We start from the raw sequence: 21,071 nt of genomic DNA on the forward strand, positions 1-21,071 counted from the left end.
CAATGTTGCTTCTCTGTTTTGGCTACTTCGAGAACCATTGGTCGGTGGCTCACGTTTGGATTTATCACGTGAGTTTTCTTTTGCCATACCAGAAAGGACTTTGTGTAATGCCAAGTTGACAGAAATTGGTCATCTACATCAAATAGCAGGACCTGCTTTTAGGAATGTGACCGCGATTGCTGAGCATTTAGGACTCAAATCATGCCGTATAGTAGAAAAAGCACTTGAAAAGTGGAGATCGGCCCTCACTGAGGAAGAGACAGAACTGCTGGATCATTACTCACAGGGGTTAATAAACCCTGATTGTAAAGACCCTTTTCCGAAGTTGGGTATTTCTCCCATTTTGGGAGAACACAACAGCATTTTTTACATTGTAAAGAAATAATGATTGTGGGTTCAAATGTTGTACTTGGGAAAGAATTGTACAAGGTTTGTGTAAAAGTTTTTAATAAGAAATGTTTAGATAACAAGTGTGATACACCATGGCGAAATATACTTAATCTTGCTGTCGATGAAAAGCCAGAATGGAGAGCCTTGTATAAGTCACCATTAATCAAAAAACTGGGGATTTACAGTGGAGAGTGTTACATGGTGCTATTGCAGTAAATGCATTCGTCTCCTTGATCAATTCTGAAGTGACTGAAGGCTGCCCTTTTTGTTTGGAAAAAGAGACTATTTTTCATGCTTTTATGCACTGTGGGAGGTTAAAACCTTTATTTGATATTTTGAGAAAATTTTTTGATTCTTTTAATGAGGTTTTTTCAATGAAAGTGTTTATTTGTGGATTTAAATATGTGAAGAAATTTCGTCATAAGTGTCAATTGTTTAATTTCTTGATAGGTCAGGCAAAAATGGTGATTTATACCACAAGGAAAAAAAAATTGAGCAAAATGTTTGTAACAGTTTGGTAGCAATTTTTATAAAATTAGTCAAATCTAGGATTTTAATTGATTATCATTATTATAGATTAATGCATGATTTTTTATCCTTTGAGGTAAGATGGTGTTTAAATAAGGTCCTTTGTGAAATTGTTGAAGAAGAGTTGCTGTTTTCTATCTTTTAAGATTTTTTATTGGTCTTTAAATTAATGATGTTGTTTGGCAGTTTGTAATAGTTATTGTGTATATTGTAATTAAAAAGGGTTTTGAAAATCAAATCTCTCTCTCTCTCTCTCTCTCTCTCTCTCTCTCTCTCTCTCTCTCTCTCTCTCTGTGTGTGTGTTTCTCTCTCTCCCTCTCTGTCTCTCCCTCTCTGTTTCTCCCTCTCTCTCCCTCTCTGTCTCTCCCTCTCTGTTTCTCCCTCTCTCTCTCTGTTTCTCTCTCTCTCTCTCTCTCTCTCTCTCTCTCTCTCTCTCTCTCTCTCTCTCTGTGTGTGTGTGTGTGTCCACAGAAGCCCCATGATGTTACTGTGATAGTGCCTGGGACTACAAACAGACTGACCACAGTTCGATGCGAAGAGTCTCAATCGCTCTACGAACTTCTACGAATGTACAATCTTACCTGTTCAGAGGTCTGGGACTCGCACATATCACTGTCAACTAGGGCACCATGTACCGCCCTGATAGATCATGACATGACAGTGGTATACGCAGCAGTGTCTACCCAGGATGAACACTTTGCACGTGCACCGGGCTTCCCGCCCTTGTATCATAAAATGAAACATGTGAAAATGAGGGCCAGGTACAATGCTCTGAAACGCAGACCTGGCAGAACCGGTGTTCATACACATACCTCTGTGCATACGAACGGATTGCCCGCGCATGATGAGATGATGGTAGCCTTGTATTACCAGGATTCACTGACTACAGTCAGAGATGTTATCACTCAGGATGGGCGATTCATCCCATCTGCGCACGTGACACCAGACTGTAGCCTCGTTCCGGTGATGGAGGTGGAACGGGACAACGGGCTCGTGATTACTGGTAATATACAACCGCATGATACGATATTTGTTTACCCGATAGTGACACCGGGTCTTATGAACATACATGTGAATATGTAATATGTTGTCTTGCAGATGACATCGTGGTACTCGCCGGTGTGGGACGTGAAAGGAGCCCTGTACAATGCTACTGCTGCTTTGGAGACGCTGACAGATACCTACACTGCGGACACGTGTGCTGTCACGTGTGCTACGCGACACTGAGATCTGAAACCCGTGTTACGTGGGGGGTTTGTAAGGAGATAAGTGTAGGTAAAGCACTCTGGATTCCACCCGGGTTCCAGTTCCAATGTAATAAATGTCAATGTGTTAAGTCATGGGTGCTAAGCTGCGGCCATGTATCCTGTACATGCGATGGAACGCGCTGTCTCGTGTGCAAGAAGGCAAATACAAGACTCTCAAAACTCCATTTCTGACAAATATCTCTCTGGACCATTCTTAACGTACCCGTGTTCTGTGTGTGGACACTGTTACGCTCAGAGTTATTACATACGTAGACCATGTTCCCTGTATATTCATTAGCCCGATGGCATGTCCCAGTATTTATTATACGTACCTGTGGTGAGATATAATCTGTAGTAGTAGCGTTGCATACTAATATCTGTGTTCTGTGTGTAGTGTTCCTCGATCGGGTAACGTTCGAGTACTACTTTATTACCCTTGGCTATTCTTAGGCTCCGTGTATTAGGAGCTGTGTGCTGTACGGTGTTGTTATATTGTAATACGTTTCCAAATGGTACTACTACCTGGTAATGTCCTAAGAGGTGTTGGATGTGTACATACATGATTTGTAAAACCTATACGTGTGAAAGCAATACACGAAATGTCATTGTTGACACATGTCACTTTATTAAACATTGTACACCCATTAAGAGCATGTCACTTTATTAAACATTGTACACTCATTACGAGCTTGTGTCCCTTACTGTGTCCAGTTGTGCACTGTTGCAATCATACTGATAGAAGATCGGTCTCTGTTTAATGCTCCTTTGTTATACCTGTACACGTATTAGACCAGTGTTTTGGCGAAAGGTGCCTTTGTTAAACCTCTTGTGTGCTATCACCCTCCTCATTGTCATGTAACACAACACTGTCCGTACCAACACACGTTATTAGACATGTATGATTAGGGCCCATACATTTATTCACGTGCGTGGAATGTGAGAGTGAACAGATATCCGAGAAGGGTATACCGAGAAGGTTGCACGTGTAAGAACCGGATACCTCAACAGATAGCAAGTAATACAGTCGACCTTTGTCCCGCTTGTACACTATGATTACATACAAACTCGAGTCCCTATAGTCCAGTCTAGTGTACATTGATGCAGCCTTGCCATTTCCAATAGTTGGATTTTTGTAGTACATCGCATAATTTCTTGAGAGGCTTGCCGCGCCCGAGTGTGATGAGTTTAACATCCCCATATGTAATCAAGGTCTCCGCTATGTGTCCAGGGATAGGTACCCTGAGTGTCTTCGTGTCAGTCCCGAGTTCAATGTCAAAAGTGTTACCATTATCTTGTCTATGCACCTGGATTGCAGCCGAGCGGCCAGGTGGTACCGAGTCACGGTTCGGGCTACACGGTGTTTTCTGTGAGTGGTCAGCTGGCAGCTGGCTCTGTGACACACGACGGTCCTCACACTCTGATTTAGAGCGTTCGTCTTTCACATAAACACGCACCTCAGGTAAGGTACCCTCTGTTTTCACAGTAAGGTCAAGATGCGAGGCAATATTGTGTTTCGCATCTAGGTGGATAGTCTCATCCACACCAACTGACCGCTAGCACAAACCCGGGCCCCCGGGCGCTGCCTGTCATCCAAAGGAATATCACTCATCTCGGCTTTCTCCAGAATGCCACTGTAACCGTCCTCCCGTTGTAACTTCATATACTTTTTCTCATCTTCGTCACTACCCTTGGTATACACATGCTCATCCATAGGTTCGGGTACGGTTTTCCGTGTCTTGGCTCTGGTAGGTGTACGAATGTGTCGCTTACGAGTGGAACCTGTCCAGTCCATGACTGGCTCCTCCATGCCTGTTAGGATATTATATATATCGTGTTCGTATCTCTTAAACACGATCCCAACCTTATTGTCACATTCCATTAATTCCGTGTGTTCATCCGGTATACGCTTCACCAACCGGCACGCACGTGTAAGTAACCCACGTATCCTGACCAGGGAGGCCCGCTGACCTTGATCGATTAATTGTAACACCTGGGTAGGTTCGCAGTTCTCTATACCAAACAGATCTTCCAACAAGAGACGCATGTCCTTGTTATATTTCAGAAGTACACCATTGTCCACATTGAGCATACGTACCTCTTGCTCGAGATCATCACGCTCACCGCGGGCCCTTTTCTCACTAGCCATAACCCTATCCAGTTCACCCCGAGCATTACATATGCACTCTGATAGCTCGAGTACCTTACTCTGCGACTCCTCGAACTGTACCTGGAGTCTTGTAATATTCTCACTGTACCGGGTTGTTAGTGCCCGTATCTCACCCTTAAGGTCCTCGTTTTCCTGTTTCAATACTACGTTACGCGATTCGAGCGTATCGAGCTCGTGCTCTACTTCTATTCGTTTCTCTTCATTGTTTTTCCTCACGGTTTCGTCCTCTCTATCTCGATTACGAATGTCCGCGGTTAGGCCTGCGAGCATATCCGTTAACGCGATTATGGCCTTATCGTGTTCCGTATCACGTACACTTGCATCTCCTATGTCCTTTTCGCGAATGGCTTCCAGCTCCGCATACTTCTCTTTGAGCGTATGCATGTTTTCCGTGTATCTCTGTTCTCTCGTTTGTATCTCCTCCTGTAACATCGTTACAGTGCCCTACAGGTCAATAGTGTTTCACCAGATCTCACCTTTACAACAAACAATACCAATTTCATACAGCCATATTTCACTGAACAGGACTCATACAGCTCAAATAAGCGTCCCACACCCATCATACAGTTGTATTTTGGTATTAAAACTCCATTTAGCTCATAAAATCCACAAAAGGCGCTTTACACACTCGCTTAGGCTTAAGAAGCAAAAGAGTACTGTTGAGAGAAATATGGCTGTATGAAATTGGTATTGTTTGTTGTAAAGGTGAGATCTGGTGAAACACTCTGTCCTGTGACTGATCTGTGCAAAACAACAGAAAGTGAGTGAAATTTGACTCCAAAGTCCAACAGGTCACTGGAAGCCATCAACTCAATGTGTACAGGTTAAAAGAGCCTGCTTCTACCTTTTAGAGGCTTTCATGTAGAATTCTCTGAGTAACACAGCACTGTGTACAGGATAGGGAGAAAAAGAACCAGCAGCAGCAGCACCGCCCCCTGCTGTTTCCTAAAGAGACGTTCAAAAGATCTCCTTTCACCGAAGCGCCCTCTGCCGTTTTTCGAAGGCAAAGCGAAAAAGGCTTACAGCACCGGGTATTCCCAGGCGGTCACCCGTCCAAGTACTAACCAGGCCCTGCTCTGCTTAGCTTCCGAGATCGGACGAGATCGGGCGCTCCCAGAGCGGTGTGGCCGTAAGCCACTCAGGCGCCCCCAAACGGCCCTTCAAAAGATGTTCTACGGCTAATTGACAAAAAACGTATTCTGCCCATAATGTCCAAGGTGCTCCAGAGTCACTTGGAATCCACAGGCACTGATTCCTGGGTAAACATCCAGGAACCGGGACACCGTTCACGCTGGCAGTCCACAGACAGGAATAGGCACCCGTTCCCGGGTATGGGTACAGCGACAAGGCCACCTTCAGCCGGAGGTCCTCACTCACAAACAGACGCTCATTCCTGGGTGGACATTCAGGAAAAGGATCCAGTCCGCCTGGAAGTCCCTAGCCAGGATCAGACGCTCTCCCGTCCAAGTCCTAAGCAGGCCCTGCCAAGCCTGGCTTCCGAGATCAGGCGAGATCGGGCAGTCCCAGGCCGGAATGGCCGTAAGCTGCCTTTGCACACCCCAGACGGGCCTTCAAAACACGATGTAACATTTACACAGCACTGTGTACAGGATAGGGAGAAAAAGAGGCAGCAGCAGCAGCAGCAGCGCCCCCTGCTGTTTCCTAAAGACACGTTCAAAAGATCTCCTTTCACCGAAGCGCCCTCTGCCGTTTTTCGATGGCGAAGCGAAAACGGCTTACAGCACCGGGTATTCCCAGGCGGTCACCCGTCCAAGTACTAACCAGGCCCTGCTCTGCTTAGCTTCCGAGATCGGACAAGATCGGGCCCTCCCAGAGCGGTGTGGCCGTAAGACATTCAGGCGCCCCCAAACGGCCCTTCAAAAGATGTTCTACGGCTAATTGACAAAAAACGTATTCTGCCCATAATGTCCAAGGTGCTCCAGAGTCACTTGGAATCCACAGGCACTGATTCCTGGGTAAACATCCAGGAACCGGGACACCGTTCACGCTGGCAGTCCACAGACAGGAATAGGCACCCGTTCCCGGGTATGGGTACAGCGACAAGGCCACCTTCAGCCGGAGGTCCTCACTCACAAACAGACGCTCATTCCTGGGTGGACATTCAGGAAAAGGATCCAGTCCGCCTGGAAGTCCCTAGCCAGGATCAGACGCTCTCCCGTCCAAGTCCTAAGCAGGCCCTGCCAAGCCTGGCTTCCGAGATCAGGCGAGATCGGGCAGTCCCAGGCCGGAATGGCCGTAAGCTGCCTTTGCACACCCCAGATGGGCTTTCAAAACACGATGTAACATTTACACAGCACTGTGTACAGGATCGGGAGAAAAAGAAGCAGCAGCAGCAGCAGCAGCGCCCCCTGCTGTTTCCTAAAGAGACGTTCAAAAGATCTCCTTTCACCGAAGCGCCCTCTGCCGTTTTTCGAAGGCGAAGCGAAAAAGGCTTACAGCACCTGGTATTCCCAGGCGGTCACCCGTTCAAGTACTAACCAGACCCCGCTCTGCTTAGCTTTCGAGATCTGACGCTCCCAGAGCGGTGTGGCCGTAAGCCACTCAAGCTCCCCCAAACGGCCCTTCAAAAGATGTTCTACGGCTAATTGACAAAAAACGTATTCTGCCCATAATGTCCAAGGTGCTCCAGAGTCACTTGGAATCCACAGGCACTGATTCCTGGGTAAACATCCAGGAACCGGGACACCGTTCACGCTGGCAGTCCACAGACAGGAATAGGCACCCGTTCCCGGGTATGGGTACAGCGACAAGGCCACCTTCAGCCGGAGGTCCTCACTCACAAACAGACGCTCATTCCTGGGTGGACATTCAGGAAAAGGATCCAGTCCGCCTGGAAGTCCCTAGCCAGGATCAGACGCTCTCCCGTCCAAGTCCTAAGCAGGCCCTGCCAAGCCTGGCTTCCGAGATCAGGCGAGATCGGGCAGTCCCAGGCCGGAATGGCCGTAAGCTGCCTTTGCACACCCCAGATGGGCCTTCAAAACACGATGTAACATTTACACAGCACTGTGTACAGGATCGGGAGAAAAAGAAGCAGCAGCAGCAGCAGCAGCGCCCCCTGCTGTTTCCTAAAGAGACGTTCAAAAGATCTCCTTTCACCGAAGTGCCCTCTGCCGTTTTTCGAAGGCGAAGCGAAAAAGGCTTACAGCACCAGGTATTCCCAGGCGGTCACCCGTCCAAGTACTAACCAGGCCCTGCTCTGCTTAGCTTCCGAGATCAGGCGCTCCCAGAGCGGTGTGGCCGTAAGCCACTCAGGCGCCCCCAAACGGCCCTTCAAAAGATGTTCTACGGCTAATTGACAAAAAACGTATTCTGCCCATAATGTCCAAGGTGCTCCAGAGTCACTTGGAATCCACAGGCACTGATTCCTGGGTAAACATCCAGGAACCGGGACACCGTTCACGCTGGCAGTCCACAGACAGGAATAGGCACCCGTTCCCGGGTATGGGTACAGCGACAAGGCCACCTTCAGCCGGAGGTCCTCACTCACAAACAGACGCTCATTCCTGGGTGGACATTCAGGAAAAGGATCCAGTCCGCCTGGAAGTCCCTAGTCAGGATCAGACGCTCTCCCGTCCAAGTCCTAAGCAGGCCTGGCTTCCGAGCCTGGCTTCCGAGATCAGGCGAGATCGGGCAGTCCCAGGCCGGAATGGCCGTAAGCTGCCTTTGCACACCCCAGACGGGCCTTCAAAACACGATGTAACATTTACACAGCACTGTGTACAGGATAGGGAGAAAAAGATGCAGCAGCAGCAGCAGCAGAGGCACCGCCCCCTGCTGTTTCCTAAAGAGACGTTCAAAAGATCTCCTTTCACCGAAGCGCCCTCTGCCGTTTTTCGAAGGCGAAGCGAAAAAGGCTTAAAGCACTGGGTATTCCCAGGCGGTCACCCATCCAAGTACTAACCAGGCCCTGCTCTGCTTAGCTTCCGAGATCTGACGAGATCGGCCCTCCCAGAGCGGTGTGGCCGTAAGCCACTCAGGCCCCCCAAATGGCCCTTCAAAAGATGTTCTACGGCTAATTGACAAAAAACGTATTCTGCCCATAATGTCCAAGGTGCTCCAGAGTCACTTGGAATCCACAGGCACTGATTCCTGGGTAAACATCCAGGAACCGGGACACCGTTCACGCTGGCAGTCCACAGACAGGAATAGGCACCCGTTCCCGGGTATGGGTACAGCGACAAGGCCACCTTCAGCCGGAGGTCCTCACTCACAAACAGACGCTCATTCCTGGGTGGACATTCAGGAAAAGGATCCAGTCCGCCTAGAAGTCCCTAGCCAGGATCAGACGCTCTCCCGTCCAAGTCCTAAGCAGGCCCTGCCAAGCCTGGCTTCCGAGATCAGGCGAGATCGGGCAGTCCCAGGCCGGAATGGCCGTAAGCTGCCTTTGCACACCCCAGACGGGCCTTCAAAACACGATGTAACATTTACACAGCACTGTGTACAGGATAGGGAGAAAAAGAAGCAGCAGCAGCAGCAGTAGCGCCCCCTGCTGTTTCCTAAAGAGACGTTCAAAAGATCTCCTTTCACCGAAGCGCCCTCTGCCGTTTTTCGGAGGCGAAGCGAAAAAGGCTTACAGCACTGGGTATTCCCAGGCGGTCACCCGTCCAAGTACTAACCAGACCCTGCTCTGCTTAGCTTCCGAGATCGGACGAGATCGGGCGCTCCCAGAGCGGTGTGGCCGTAAGCCACTCAGGCTCCCCCAAACGGCCCTTCAAAAGATGTTCTACGGCTAATTGACAAAAAACGTATTCTGCCCATAATGTCCAAGGTGCTCCAGAGTCACTTGGAATCCACAGGCACTGATTCCTGGGTAAACATCCAGGAACCGGGACACCGTTCACGCTGGCAGTCCACAGACAGGAATAGGCACCCGTTCCCGGGTATGGGTACAGCGACAAGGCCACCTTCAGCCGGAGGTCCTCACTCACAAGCAGACGCTCATTCCTGGGTGGACATTCAGGAAAAGGATCCAGTCCGCCTGGAAGTCCCTAGCCAGGATCAGACGCTCTCCCGTCCAAGTCCTAAGCAGGCCCTGCCAAGCCTGGCTTCCGAGATCAGGCGAGATTGGGCAGTCCCAGGCCGGAATGGCCGTAAGCTGCCTTTGCACACCCCAGACGGGCCTTCAAAACACGATGTAACATTTTCACAGCACTGTGTACAGGATAGGGAGAAAAAGAAGCAGCAGCAGCAGCAGCAGCAGCGCCCCCTGCTGTTTCCTAAAGAGACGTTCAAAAGATCTCCTTTCACCGAAGCGCCCTCTGCCGTTTTTCGAAGGCGAAGCGAAAAAGGCTTAAAGCACCGGTTATTCCCAGGCGGTCACCCATCCAAGTACTAACCAGACCCTGCTCTGCTTAGCTTCCCAGATCTGACAAGATCGGGCGCTCCCAGAGCGGTGTGGCCGTAAGCCACTCAGGCGCCCCCAAACGGCCCTTCAAAAGATGTTCTACGGCTAATTGACAAAAAACGTATTCTGCCCATAATGTCCAAGGTGCTCCAGAGTCACTTGGAATCCACAGGCACTGATTCCTGGGTAAACATCCAGGAACCGGGACACCGTTCACGCTGGCAGTCCACAGACAGGAATAGGCACCCGTTCCCGGGTATGGGTACAGCGACAAGGCCACCTTCAGCCGGAGGTCCTCACTCACAAACAGACGCTCATTCCTGGGTGGACATTCAGGAAAAGGATCCAGTCCGCCTGGAAGTCCCTAGCCAGGATCAGACGCTCTCCCGTCCAAGTCCTAAGCAGGCCCTGCCAAGCCTGGCTTCCGAGATCAGGCGAGATCGGGCAGTCCCAGGCCGGAATGGCCGTAAGCTGCCTTTGCACACCCCAGACGGGCCTTCAAAACACGATGTAACATTTACACAGCACTGTGTACAGGATAGGGAGAAAAAGAAGCAGCAGCAGCAGCAGCAGCCGCCCCCTGCTGTTTCCTAAAGAGACGTTCAAAAGATCTCCTTTCACCGAAGCGCCCTCTGCCGTTTTTCGAAGGCGAAGCGAAAAAGGCTTACAGCACCGGGTATTCCCAGGCGGTCACCCGTCCAAGTACTAACCAGGCCCTGCTCTGCTTAGCTTCCGAGATCTGACGAGATCGGGCGCTCCCAGAGCGGTGTGGCCGTAAGCCACTCAGGCGCCCCCAAATGGCCCTTCAAAAGATGTTCTACGGCTAATTGACAAAAAACGTATTCTGCCCATAATGTCCAAGGTGCTCCAGAGTCACTTGGAATCCACAGGCACTGATTCCTGGGTAAACATCCAGGAACCGGGACACCGTTCACGCTGGCAGTCCACAGACAGGAATAGGCACCCGTTCCCGGGTATGGGTACAGCGACAAGGCCACCTTCAGCCGGAGGTCCTCACTCACAAACAGACGCTCATTCCTGGGTGGACATTCAGGAAAAGGATCCAGTCCGCCTGGAAGTCCCTAGCCAGGATCAGACGCTCTCCCGTCCAAGTCCTAAGCAGGCCCTGCCAAGCCTGGCTTCCGAGATCAGGCGAGATCGGGCAGTCCCAGGCCGGAATGGCCGTAAGCTGCCTTTGCACACCCCAGACGGGCCTTCAAAACACGATGTAACATTTACACAGCACTGTGTACAGGATAGGGAGAAAAAGAAGCAGCAGCAGCAGCAGTAGCGCCCCCTGCTGTTTCCTAAAGAGACGTTCAAAAGATCTCCTTTCACCGAAGCGCCCTCTGCCGTTTTTCGAGGCGAAGCGAAAAAGGCTTACAGCACCGGGTATTCCCAGGCGGTCACCCGTCCAAGTACTAACCAGGCCCTGCTCTGCTTAGCTTCCGAGATCGGACGAGATCGGGCGCTCCCAGAGCGGTGTGGCCGTAAGCCACTCAGGCGCCCCCAAACGGCCCTTCAAAAGATGTTCTATGGCTAATTGACAAAAAACGTATTCTGCCCATAATGTCCAAGGTGCTCCAGAGTCACTTGGAATCCACAGGCACTGATTCCTGGGTAAACATCCAGGAACCGGGACACCGTTCACGCTGGCAGTCCACAGACAGGAATAGGCACCCGTTCCCGGGTATGGGTACAGCGACAAGGCCACCTTCAGCCGGAGGTCCTCACTCACAAACAGACGCTCATTCCTGGGTGGACATTCAGGAAAAGGATCCAGTCCGCCTGGAAGTCCCTAGCCAGGATCAGACGCTCTCCCGTCCAAGTCCTAAGCAGGCCCTGCCAAGCCTGGCTTCCGAGATCAGGCGAGATCGGGCAGTCCCAGGCCGGAATGGCCGTAAGCTGCCTTTGCACACCCCAGACGGGCCTTCAAAACACGATGTAACATTTCACAGCACTGTGTACAGGATAGGGAGAAAAAGAAGCAGCAGCAGCAGCAGCAGCAGCGCCCCCTGCTGTTTCCTAAAGAGACGTTCAAAAGATCTCCTTTCACCGAAGCGCCCTCTGCCGTTTTTCGAAGGCGAAGCGAAAAAGGCTTACAGCACCGGGTATTCCCAGGCGGTCACCCGTCCAAGTACTAACCAGGCCCTGCTCTGCTTAGCTTCCGAGATCTGACGAGATCGGGCGCTCCCAGAGCGGTGTGGCCGTAAGCCACTCAGGGCCCCCAAACGGCCCTTCAAAAGATGTTCTACGGCTAATTGACAAAAAACGTATTCTGCCCATAATGTCCAAGGTGCTCCAGAGTCACTTGGAATCCACAGGCACTGATTCCTGGGTAAACATCCAGGAACCGGGACACCGTTCACGCTGGCAGTCCACAGACAGGAATAGGCACCCGTTCCCGGGTATGGGTACAGCGACAAGGCCACCTTCAGCCGGAGGTCCTCACTCACAAACAGACGCTCATTCCTGGGTGGACATTCAGGAAAAGGATCCAGTCCGCCTGGAAGTCCCTAGCCAGGATCAGACGCTCTCCCGTCCAAGTCCTAAGCAGGCCCTGCCAAGCCTGGCTTCCGAGATCAGGCGAGATCGGGCAGTCCCAGGCCGGAATGGCCGTAAGCTGCCTTTGCACACCCCAGACGGGCCTTCAAAACACGATGTAACATTTACACAGCACTGTGTACAGGATAGGGAGAAAAAGAAGCAGCAGCAGCAGCAGCAGCAGCGCCCCCTGCTGTTTCCTAAAGAGACGTTCAAAAGATCTCCTTTCACCGAAGCGCCCTCTGCCGTTTTTCGAAGGCGAAGCGAAAAAGGCTTACAGCACCGGGTATTCCCAGGCGGTCACCCGTCCAAGTACTAACCAGGCCCTGCTCTGCTTAGCTTCCGAGATCGGACGAGATCGGACGAGATCGGGCGCTCCCAGAGCGGTGTGGCCGTAAGCCACTCAGGCGCCCCCAAACGGCCCTTCAAAAGATGTTCTACGGCTAATTGACAAAAAACGTATTCTGCCCATAATGTCCAAGGTGCTCCAGAGTCACTTGGAATCCACAGGCACTGATTCCTGGGTAAACATCCAGGAACCGGGACACCGTTCACGCTGGCAGTCCACAGACAGGAATAGGCACCCGTTCCCGGGTATGGGTACAGCGACAAGGCCACCTTCAGCCGGAGGTCCTCACTCACAAACAGACGCTCATTCCTGGGTGGACATTCAGGAAAAGGATCCAGTCCGCCTGGAAGTCCCTAGTCAGGATCAGACGCTCTCCCGTCCAAGTCCTAAGCAGGCCTGGCCCGAGCCTGGCTTCCGAGATCAGGCGAGATCGGGCAGTCCCAGGCCGGAATGGCCGTAAGCTGCCTTTGCACACCCCAGACGGGCCTTCAAAACACGATGTAACATTTACACAGCACTGTGTACAGGATAGGGAGAAAAAGAAGCAGCAGCAGCAGCAGCAGAGCACGCCCCCTGCTGTTTCCTAAAGAGACGTTCAAAAGATCTCCTTTCACCGAAGCGCCCTCTGCCGTTTTTCGAAGGCGAAGCGAAAAAGGCTTAAGCACCGGGTATTCCCAGGCGGTCACCCATCCAAGTACTAACCAGGCCCTGCTCTGCTTAGCTTCCGAGATCTGACGAGATCGGGCCCTCCCAGAGCGGTGTGGCCGTAAGCCACTCAGGCGCCCCCAAATGGCCCTTCAAAAGATGTTCTACGGCTAATTGACAAAAAACGTATTCTGCCCATAATGTCCAAGGTGCTCCAGAGTCACTTGGAATCCACAGGCACTGATTCCTGGGTAAACATCCAGGAACCGGGACACCGTTCACGCTGGCAGTCCACAGACAGGAATAGGCACCCGTTCCCGGGTATGGGTACAGCGACAAGGCCACCTTCAGCCGGAGGTCCTCACTCACAAGCAGACGCTCATTCCTGGGTGGACATTCAGGAAAAGGATCCAGTCCGCCTGGAAGTCCCTAGCCAGGATCAGACGCTCTCCCGTCCAAGTCCTAAGCAGGCCCTGCCAAGCCTGGCTTCCGAGATCAGGCGAGATTGGGCAGTCCCAGGCCGGAATGGCCGTAAGCTGCCTTTGCACACCCCAGACGGGCCTTCAAAACACGATGTAACATTTACACAGCACTGTGTACAGGATAGGGAGAAAAAGAAGCAGCAGCAGCAGCAGCAGCAGCAGCGCCCCCTGCTGTTTCCTAAAGAGACGTTCAAAAGATCTCCTTTCACCGAAGCGCCCTCTGCCGTTTTTCGAAGGCAAAGCGAAAAAGGCTTACAGCACCGGGTATTCCCAGGCGGTCACCCGTCCAAGTACTAATCAGACCCTGCTCTGCTTAGCTTCCGAGATCTGACGAGATCGGGCGCTCCCAGAGCGGTGTGGCCGTAAGCCACTCAGGTGCCCCCAAATGGCCCTTCAAAAGATGTTCTACGGCTAACTGACAAAAAACATATTCTGCCCATAATGTCCAAGGTGCTCCAGAGTCACTTGGAATCCACAGGCACTGATTCCTGGGTAAACATCCAGGAACCGGGACACCGTTCACGCTGGCAGTCCACAGACAGGAATAGGCACCCGTTCCCGGGTATGGGTACAGCGACAAGGCCACCTTCAGCCGGAGGTCCTCACTCACAAACAGACGCTCATTCCTGGGTGGACATTCAGGAAAAGGATCCAGTCCGCCTGGAAGTCCCTAGCCAGGATCAGACGCTCTCCCGTCCAAGTCCTAAGCAGGCCCTGCCAAGCCTGGCTTCCGAGATCGGGCGAGATCGGGCAGTCCCAGGCCGGAATGGCCGTAAGCTGCCTTTGCACACCCCAGACGGGCCTTCAAAACACGATGTAACATTTACACAGCACTGTGTACAGGATAGGGAGAAAAAGAAGCAGCAGCAGCAGCAGCAGCAGCGCCCCCTGCTGTTTCCTAAAGAGACGTTCAAAAGATCTCCTTTCACCGAAGCGCCCTCTGCCGTTTTTCGAAGGCGAAGCGAAAAAGGCTTACAGCACCGGGTATTCCCAGGCGGTCACCCGTCCAAGTACTAACCAGGCCCTGCTCTGCTTAGCTTCCGAGATCGGACGAGATCGGACGAGATCGGGCGCTCCCAGAGCGGTGTGGCCGTAAGCCACTCAGGCGCCCCCAAACGGCCCTTCAAAAGATGTTCTACGGCTAATTGACAAAAAACGTATTCTGCCCATAATGTCCAAGGTGCTCCAGAGTCACTTGGAATCCACAGGCACTGATTCCTGGGTAAACATCCAGGAACCGGGACACCGTTCACGCTGGCAGTCCACAGACAGGAATAGGCACCCGTTCCCGGGTATGGGTACAGCGACAAGGCCACCTTCAGCCGGAGGTCCTCACTCACAAACAGACGCTCATTCCTGGGTGGACATTCAGGAAAAGGATCCAGTCCGCCTGGAAGTCCCTAGCCAGGATCAGACGCTCTCCCGTCCAAGTCCTAAGCAGGCCCTGCCAAGCCTGGCTTCCGAGATCAGGCCAGATCGGGCAGTCCCAGGCCGGAATGGCCGTAAGCTGCCTTTGCACACCCCAGACGGGCCTTCAAAACACGATGTAACATTTACACAGCACTGTGTACAGGATAGGGAGAAAAAGAAGCAGCAGCAGCAGCAGCAGCAGCGCCCCCTGCTGTTTCCTAAAGAGACGTTCAAATGATCTCCTTTCACCGAAGCGCCCTCTGCCGTTTTTCAAAGGCGAAGCGAAAAAGGCTTACAGCACCGGGTATTCCCAGGCGCACTCTCCTCTAAGTCCCTATACTGACCAATAATTGAGCGCCGTTGAGCAAGTTGAGCAGCTCAATCCGCCAATCACTGAGCTCTGTTGAGCAGGCTGCTTCCTCAACCCACCAATCAGCCATTGCTTTGACTGACCGGGTCAAGTGCATCATGGGAGTGACAAGCGTAAATAGTATATACCTTTTGAACTTTAAGCTAATCATCAAAGTATCACATTAAAAGGTAATGAAGGATAACATCCATAATTATTCCTCAGTACTTGTGTAGTATTTTTTTTTATTATTATTATTATTTCACAAAATACCTTTTACCTCTACTTTAAGTAATAGTAATAGCAGTACTGTTACTTGTGTACATGTTTTGCATCTCCTGGTCTTCCAGTGTTTAGTCAACTGTTAAAGTTTTAAAAGCCTTAATAGGGAAAATATAATCGCCCATCTAACTACTAACATGAATCATAAACTGCAGTAATTATTGATAGTCTTTGTATATTTTTACTAAAAATTACATTAGACATTAGAACTAACTTACTATCCAAATACAGGTAGATTTTTCTTATGGTTAGTGACACTACTGTCACTTGCCAGTTTGTCCTTTTGAAATTGACTGAATACATACTGTACATTTAAATAGTTTATCTCCACTAATTTAAACTATTTTGTCTCATAGTAACTGATAAGCCATTAACAGTCAATAACATGTTAAAACACTGAAAACACAAGGCAAGCAAAAATATAGTCTAAAATTATAAAACCACTACCTTTTTGAACTTTCAGCTAATCATATGAAATATCATATTAAAAGGTAAATCGGATAACATACATAAAGATTCCTCAGTACTTGTGTAGTATTTTTTTTAATTATTATTATTTTACAAAATACCTTTTTATCTCTACTTTGAGTAATAGTAATAGCAGTACTGTTACTTGTGTACATGTTTTGCATCTCCTGGTCTTCCAGTGTTTAGTCCCCTGTACGGTTTGAAAAGAAGAAACTAATCTCAATCTGTTTCTGTTTTATTACATCAGATAAAAAGCATGGATTTGGAGGGACACAAGTGCAGTGTATGTGGCAAGAGTTTCTCTGTGAAGTCCAACCTGACTCGGCACATGCAGCTTCATGGTCCAAAGGAACATGTGTGTGAAGTGTGTGGGAAAAGCTTCTCCTTGAAACAGCAGCTGAGCAGCCACCAAAAACAGCACCTGTACCCATGCATCCGTCTGTACAGGCAGGGTGAAGCCAAGCTGCAGTGTACGGATGCAGCTAAGAGTGTGGCAATGGTCCCCAGCAAAGCAGTAGACCCCAGCTGTCTGGATTCTGAAAAGGCGGAGACTGCTGCAAAGAAAGCTGGAGGGGAAATGTGGAAAGGCCAGCTAGTTGTCACATTTGGCAAATATGCAGGACAGTCTTTCAGGTGGCTGCTTGAAAATGATGTGGGCTGGATCATATGGCTGCTGTCTGAATATTGCCAGAAGGGTGAGAAGAACGATCTCCTAAAGTGGCAAAAGGAGCGATTGCTGCAGTATGCCAGAGAGTTCCCACCTGTCACCTTTCATCTTGACAAACGTTTGGAGGTAACTTTGACCCTTTAAACAAACCCTTTAACCACACAAGGGTTAACTGAGATAAAATTATATTTCCTGTTTTGTTTATAAAAAAATGTTGTGGATGTGTAAATCAGTTAGGCACATGTGATGCACCTTGAGTAGTAAAATCATCACTGTTTACTCTGCACAAAAGTTTGTGCTTTAGACATAGGAAGTGGTAACAGTGTAATTACTTGTGTTTATGTGGTACAGTACAACTTTGTATGTGCTTTTCTACAATGTCTTTATTTTCTGCATGAACAGGAGTCAAGGAAAGACAAACGAAAGAAGACTGAATCTACCCTTTCTAAGTTCCATCAGGATCCTTTCTATGCCAGTGATGCTGAATTGTTGGCAGCTGCTGGTAATTAACATTTATCACGCCATAATTCTATTTTAAAATTCATATAACATTTTCTTACTGATGTATTTCAAATATCTGACTAAATACACTGCTGAAATATCACACATTTTATGGCAGTAGGTTTAGTATTTCACTAGCTGCCCTTTTTCAGTGTAACAGATTTAATGTCTAAAGTCTTTGTTGGCATTGAGATAACACATAAAAAAATCAATTTAATTTGTAGCAGCTCTGTACTAAAATGTTTGTATCAAATATCATTTGTGTTCTCTAAAATAAGATCTGATAACATGAAAAAAAGAAACAAACTTTGTTTATCGTATAATGCTTGTGTTTGTCATTATATTCACATCTTAAGCAATGTGCTCAATACATTTTGTCTGATTGTTTTTTCTACAGAGACTGTCCTTGAAGAGTCTGAGGTAGCGGTCTCCACACAGCTGACCACCTGGGGAGAGCTCACACCGGCTGTGAGTCAGGAGGACTCTTCCCACAGCCTCAGCACATCTCAGGGAAGACCTTCTTCCCCTGTAGACACCTCTGCCTCAGAAACCAGTGGCATCTTGCTGGAGGGCTGGCAGAAATACTGGGAGCATCCACCTCCATCTACACAAGCCAATGGTATATCTCCTCCTAACATCAAGTGGCTGAAATGTGATGAGATGTATGGTCTGTTTGAGAGGCCTTCCAAGTACAAGAATGCCAAGGGAGAGATTGTGGAGAGAAGGCTTTTAAAGGAGAAGATGGAGTTCCACCCACCCCCAATTCCTACTTCTGTCAAGGGAGGACTGTCCAACATGATGGCCTTTTTCACAACCCCTGTATTCTTCTGGCGCCCAGTTGGTGTGGTGCAAGCCAAGATCCGCTGCCCTAGCTCCAACTGCCCTGCACCACCAGGTGAATACCTTGAGAAGAAAGGCTTTGGTAGTTATGCCAGGCAAGTGTGTGGGATGAAGTACAATTACACCCTGTTGACAGAGAAGCTGGAGAAGCTGAAGTGTTCACATTGTGAAAAGATTCGGCGGGCAGTGAGTAAGACACATAGTGAAGCAAACAGTGAAGATGAGGACAGTATTCATGTTCAGCAGTACATTTGGCTGGCACACAGTCCCAAGATTCTGATGAACTTGGCCCCGGCCATCAGAAGCATGTTTCCTGCCATACTTTGTGGGAAGCGTGCTATTGACAAAGGCGTGGTTACTCTTCTGAATGACAGGGTCAACAGTGTGTCCATGAACAAAGTCCAGAGACTGCTGCAGCAGGGACATGATGAGTGGTATGTGGAGCGCCGTGACCTGTACCAGACTTTCCTGTACGAAGCCCACACAGCTGGATCTGCATCGTCTCAGAAGAGCATCCTGTCCTTTGTCAAAGCTGCTGGTACTTACACCCCTCCTCTGCCCCAGGCTCCCCTTCCTTCTGCCCGTGTGCTGAGGCGTGCACACATGATCATGGAGATGGAGAAGATGCCTGTGTACAGAGCCTCAATCCTCAGTGTGACTGGAGAAACCCTCTGCATTGATGGTACAAAAAAGGTATGTGTATTGTATCAATTCATGAAGTTAAACAGACTTAATATTTACTTAGTCACTTTAAAGTGACTTGAGCCAGCTTATTGTTTTGAATAAGGAACTTTGGCCTCACTGTTCAGCGTTCAAGTGTGATGGATACAAAATGTACATGCATTGTAGGCAGGCTATTGACAGAAACTATCAAATGAATGTTCTGCTTTGTGTTTTCCAGGTCCTTAAGAAGATATATGGTGATGGCCAGGGCACCATGCAGTATATCACCAGTGTGCTGAATGAGTGGGGCCAGTTCTTGACCACAGTGGTGGTGGCAGCTGAGTCTGAGGGGTGCTACAGACGTATGGCCAAAGGTCTGATGGTCCGCTTTGAACGAGCTAGGGCTCCTGCACCAACTGTCATATATGCAGATAACAACTGTTGTCGGTAGGTAATAACACATCCATAAACACTGATAAAATTAGTCATTAATTTAATGTTAAAAAAACAAAGAAACACATGCTTAATTTATATTGTTTCAGTGGCAGTGGTTCGTCCTTCCTGGAGATTCTGTTCGGGCACTGGGTGCAGAAGGGCACTGTGGTCAGACTGGACATCCGACACTGGCTGCACCGCTGGGATGCTGTTGTCATCAAACAGAGCCATGCCAAGTATGGGGTGTTCATGAGTGCCCTGGCAGGTACAGTGCTGGCCTACAACAAGGACGATATGATGCTCCTAATCCAAGCAGTCAGGAAGGGCAACCAGGAGTTGTACGCCAGTCTTTCAGACGAGGACATGATAGCCTTCCTCAAACCTCACCAGATCAGGTCCTATGTCAGACGGATCACCCGTGGGATTGAAGTAAGTGTAATATTAATCCATGTATAATCTTTATGTATAAGAAACTCAAAACATAATTTCACTAAAATTAACTAAGTTGTCACATTTCTATATTTAATTTTGAAAATACTTCCAATTTTTGAAATAATTTCACAGCCAACTGTATAAAATGAATGTGAATGATTGTTACAGGAGACAGCTTCAGCAATTGAGTCCATCATTATGGAGTTCAAGGGACCTGCAGGCCTTGACATTGATGGAATCCACCTGTTCAAATCAGCACAGGCAGTGGATTCTCACTGGGCAACTGCAAGCAAGCATCTTAGTTGTATGCAGGTGGGTAAACATTTTTGAACTAATCATTGTAAAATCAAACAAACTCAAACTCACAGAAACCATAATAAATAAGCAACTTATGTTTTATAGGACCCCCCTGGCATACAGCTGTATGTGTCAGTGAAGGTGGTGGTGCTGAATGGTGTCTGCCTGAACAAGTACAGGTGTCGGCGAGGCAGTAACTCCTTGGAGGGCTTGCACTCACACCTGTACAATGCCATTCCCTCACAGAAATGTGGAGTTATGCCATTCCAAGTAAGTATAAACAAAAAATATTGATTACACATCGTTCTTCAAAGGCATATTTTACCTGTATCCTCCCTGCTTTTGTGCTACCCTCTCTTCCTGTGTGTGTGTGAACTCTATGCTGTTCACATAGCATCAACTGGGTGTATGAGATGCACACACACAAAATAGCAGACAAAAGACAAATTGTATGTCATGCTGCTGGGCGATGCCCACTTTGTAATCAAAATGCATGAATGGTCATGTCTTTCAGGTGTATCTGATTACATTTGCTGTGCAGTGGAACAGCTGCATGGAATCACTCCGGGTTGCTGGTGGTCATGGCAGGCAGACGTGGTGTTTGGACCCGCGGCAGATTCAGCGCCTGAATCAGCAGGCTGAGGTGCTCTTCGGTAAAAAGCACGTCCTCGAGCCCAACTTTGCCGCTCCAATGCCCTAACCTGCTGTATACAAGGACCCAGATGAGGAGGAGCTCCTTGGAGTAGAGTATGCCATGTGGCAGTCAACCAGCTTCACTGAAAGGCATTACTATGCCCAGCAAGGTACACAATCTTGCATTATAACAATATACATACATACTAAGTGGTCAAATACCTATAAATATAATGCATATTCTATCCATGAAAAGTATGTATGGTATAGTTCATTTTGATTTTACATAATCTGAAACAAATGAACTGCACCATTGTCATGTTGTGTTAATTAGTCTACTGTTAGTTGTTGTAACTGCCTAGACACACTGGTGATTA

General features: G+C 49.0%; 1 protein-coding gene, 8 non-coding genes and 6 pseudogenes across 9 annotated transcripts; 1 reads left to right on the top strand and 14 right to left on the bottom strand.

The window, feature by feature from the left end:
* Positions 1-1,399: 1,399 nt before the first annotated feature.
* Positions 1,400-2,763, top strand: LOC119913302. The gene is made up of 2 exons (XM_038732703.1): positions 1,400-1,921; positions 2,017-2,763. The coding sequence occupies exons 1-2, from the start codon at positions 1,486-1,488 to the stop codon at positions 2,355-2,357; spliced, it is 777 nt and encodes a 258-aa protein (XP_038588631.1). The 5' UTR covers positions 1,400-1,485; the 3' UTR covers positions 2,358-2,763.
* A 2,585-nt stretch (positions 2,764-5,348) lies between these two features.
* LOC119913853 lies at positions 5,349-5,467 on the bottom strand. Its single transcript, XR_005446686.1, has one exon. It is a non-coding gene; the product is annotated as a 5S ribosomal RNA (ribosomal RNA).
* A 598-nt stretch (positions 5,468-6,065) lies between these two features.
* On the bottom strand, positions 6,066-6,184 carry LOC119913497. The gene has a single exon (XR_005446470.1). It is a non-coding gene; the product is annotated as a 5S ribosomal RNA (ribosomal RNA).
* A 598-nt stretch (positions 6,185-6,782) lies between these two features.
* On the bottom strand, positions 6,783-6,891 carry LOC119913508 (annotated as a pseudogene).
* Positions 6,892-7,489: 598 nt separating this feature from the next.
* LOC119913500 lies at positions 7,490-7,598 on the bottom strand (annotated as a pseudogene).
* Positions 7,599-8,205: 607 nt separating this feature from the next.
* On the bottom strand, positions 8,206-8,323 carry LOC119913503 (annotated as a pseudogene).
* Positions 8,324-8,920: 597 nt separating this feature from the next.
* Positions 8,921-9,039, bottom strand: LOC119913489. Its single transcript, XR_005446464.1, has one exon. It is a non-coding gene; the product is annotated as a 5S ribosomal RNA (ribosomal RNA).
* A 601-nt stretch (positions 9,040-9,640) lies between these two features.
* On the bottom strand, positions 9,641-9,759 carry LOC119913505 (annotated as a pseudogene).
* Positions 9,760-10,358: 599 nt separating this feature from the next.
* On the bottom strand, positions 10,359-10,477 carry LOC119913858. Its single transcript, XR_005446691.1, has one exon. It is a non-coding gene; the product is annotated as a 5S ribosomal RNA (ribosomal RNA).
* Positions 10,478-11,074: 597 nt separating this feature from the next.
* Positions 11,075-11,193, bottom strand: LOC119913492. The gene has a single exon (XR_005446467.1). It is a non-coding gene; the product is annotated as a 5S ribosomal RNA (ribosomal RNA).
* Positions 11,194-11,793: 600 nt separating this feature from the next.
* Positions 11,794-11,912, bottom strand: LOC119913487. The gene has a single exon (XR_005446462.1). It is a non-coding gene; the product is annotated as a 5S ribosomal RNA (ribosomal RNA).
* Positions 11,913-12,512: 600 nt separating this feature from the next.
* Positions 12,513-12,641, bottom strand: LOC119913495 (annotated as a pseudogene).
* Positions 12,642-13,244: 603 nt separating this feature from the next.
* LOC119913498 lies at positions 13,245-13,362 on the bottom strand. Its single transcript, XR_005446471.1, has one exon. It is a non-coding gene; the product is annotated as a 5S ribosomal RNA (ribosomal RNA).
* A 604-nt stretch (positions 13,363-13,966) lies between these two features.
* Positions 13,967-14,085, bottom strand: LOC119913488. The gene has a single exon (XR_005446463.1). It is a non-coding gene; the product is annotated as a 5S ribosomal RNA (ribosomal RNA).
* A 601-nt stretch (positions 14,086-14,686) lies between these two features.
* Positions 14,687-14,815, bottom strand: LOC119913496 (annotated as a pseudogene).
* Positions 14,816-21,071: the final 6,256 nt, after the last annotated feature.

Source organism: Micropterus salmoides, unplaced genomic scaffold, assembly GCF_014851395.1.
Source record: "Micropterus salmoides isolate LMB-PRFRI ecotype aquatic unplaced genomic scaffold, ASM1485139v1 Ms_hic_scaffold_2, whole genome shotgun sequence".
Classification (NCBI taxonomy): Eukaryota; Metazoa; Chordata; class Actinopteri; order Centrarchiformes; family Centrarchidae; genus Micropterus; species Micropterus salmoides.